This window comes from Octopus bimaculoides, chromosome 4 (genome assembly GCF_001194135.2).
Source record: "Octopus bimaculoides isolate UCB-OBI-ISO-001 chromosome 4, ASM119413v2, whole genome shotgun sequence".
Classification (NCBI taxonomy): Eukaryota; Metazoa; Mollusca; class Cephalopoda; order Octopoda; family Octopodidae; genus Octopus; species Octopus bimaculoides.
Window position 1 is genome coordinate 141671572 of NC_068984.1, and position 2382 is coordinate 141673953.

General features: G+C 39.1%; 1 protein-coding gene across 9 annotated transcripts in view; it reads right to left on the reverse strand.

Moving 5' to 3' along the window:
- LOC106872024 (mucin-17) overlaps positions 1-2382 on the reverse strand; it is a 136842-nt gene that overhangs the window by 19740 nt on the left and 114720 nt on the right. For all 9 annotated transcript variants that reach the window (XR_008264015.1, XM_014918843.2, XM_014918845.2 and 6 more), the window contains 2 exons: positions 1864-1953; positions 54-161 (listed from right to left, as the gene is read on the reverse strand). Coding sequence is in view for 8 of the 9 variants with exons in the window: in XM_014918843.2 (XP_014774329.1) it covers positions 54-161; positions 1864-1953 (198 nt within the window). In the remaining variant the exon portion in view is untranslated. The remainder of the gene's footprint in view (positions 1-53; positions 162-1863; positions 1954-2382) is intronic.

The window sequence follows — 2382 nt, forward strand, 5'->3', positions numbered from 1 at the left end:
AGTAAAAGACAAAACAAAACAAAGGAACCTAAATAAGAATCTATTGTCCTTACAGAATAACCATAATCTGCTTCATCAGTCGTGTCTTTGTCAGCTGCGGCTGTGACTGGTGCAGCACCATCAGCCATGCTGCACACTGCTGATTTATCCTTCTCTTCTGCCTGAAAAAAATAAATATAAACAGCATTTACAAGATTGCTAAATATGGAAGTGGAATGAGACACAACATGTAGCTTTTGTTTAAACCTTTAGCATTGAAACCGGCCGTATCCAGCCCCAAATATTCTCCCTATTTTATGATCAATCCAGCCACATCCAGCCCCAAAATTCTCCCTGTTTTATGATCAATCCAGCCAGATCTGGCCTCTCACACCAACCCCACAATGTCATTCTCATAATAAACTATCACGTCATTGAAATCTTAATGGTTGCAACAGTGAGTGTGGTTGATGCCAGTGCTGCCTGACTGGCTCCCCATGCTGGTGGCACGTAAAAAGCACAATTCGAGCGTGGTCAATGCCAGTACTGCCTGACTGGTCCTCGTGCCGGTGGCACATAGAAGGCACCCACTACACTCTCAGAGTGGTTGGCGTTAGGAAGAGCATCCAGCTGTAGAAACATTGCCAGATTGGATTGGAGCCTGGTGCAGCCTTCTGCCTTGCCAGTCTACAGTCAAACCATCCAACTCATGCCAGCATGGGAAGCACACGTTAAACGACCATAATGATGATGATGGTGATGATGACGATGTAATATACAAAATGTACAGAAATTATTTCTCTACTTCAAACATGACGTAATCGTAGGAGTAATATTTCATGCTCTATTATTTATCTGCATAAATCAAGATGTATTTTCTCACGTCCTGTTAACAATAAACCTTCACTCAATGGAATGTGATAGCATAACCTTAGTTCGTGCCTGTTGAGGTGTGTTGCTCATTCGGTCGCGAATCATAATAGAATCACGTAATTCATAGTTTCTCTGCCCTGTAGGAGGTTGAACCTGATAAACCGTAGCTGCAAATGATATCAGTATGTGTGTTTGTGTGTGGATGTATGTGCGTAAGTGTGTGAAAGTATGAGTGTGTGTATGCACGCATGAATGTTTATGTGTATAAATGTGTGTGTGTATGTACATATATAGATCCACATGTATCTGTATATGTGTATATAAATATGTATGTATATATATATATATATATATATATATATATATATATATATATATATATATATATATATGATGGACTCTCCAGTCCTTAGATGACATATGAGGGTTCGACAAATTTTTACGGAACAACCACACAGATGATTTGTTTATAGAGATCGAATGTCTGCGTTCACATAAGATCATTCCCTCCATCAAATTGACCTTACCTGTACAGGTGCAACTGAGTGCCACATGTTAGATGTTGAAATGATCGCAGAGCAATGTGAAATGAAATGCTTTGCTCAAGAACACAACGCAATGGTCGGTCTGGGAATCGAACCCACGATCTCGCAATTGTGAGTGTAACACCCTAACCACTAAGCCATGCGCCTTCATCTATAACACACATACATACACACACACACACACACACGTGTCTAAGTATGTATGTATGTATATGTGTGTGTGTGTGTGTGTGTGTGTGTGTTTGTGTTTGTAAGACTGTTTACATGTATAAATGTGTATCTAGATTAGTGTATGTGTATATGTGTATGCATGGACATGTGTGTAAATATGTATGTACAAACATGTGAATGTATGAGAATACACATGCCGAGGTGGATGTTTGTACAGTTCAATAAATGTGCATGTGCGTGTGTGTGTGTGTGTGTGAGTGGAAGAGCATGTGTAAGTGACCGAAGAAATACTGACCTCTTTTTGGGCAGCCTCGTCTCTCTCTTTTTTCTTCATCTCAAAAACTGTCTCAAACAAATCCCTTATGGCGATGATAACATGTCCAGCCTGCAATGAATCACGGCAACCAAATTAAGGAATACAGAGGTTAAATATGGTCAATAGGAATCATAGTGGACTAAATAGGAACCATACAGGTAGATATGAACTACTGAAGTACAGATAAAAATACAACAGGCATAAACTGGTCCGAACTGATCATTAGAGGGTTATATTTTAGATCTTTTGCCTCAGAAGAATTCCTATACGAGCTAATGGTGCTAAATAACATCTACAATTGACCAACCATTCGATCAGAATCTATACACTCAACATTACACACTGTATTTATCCATCCAGTCAACATCTAAACATTGTGGCTTATTTACCAGTCAACATCTAAACATTGTGGCTATTTACCAGTCAACATCTAAACATTGTGGCTATTTACCAGTCAACATCTAAACATTGTGGCTTATTTACCAACCAACATCTAAA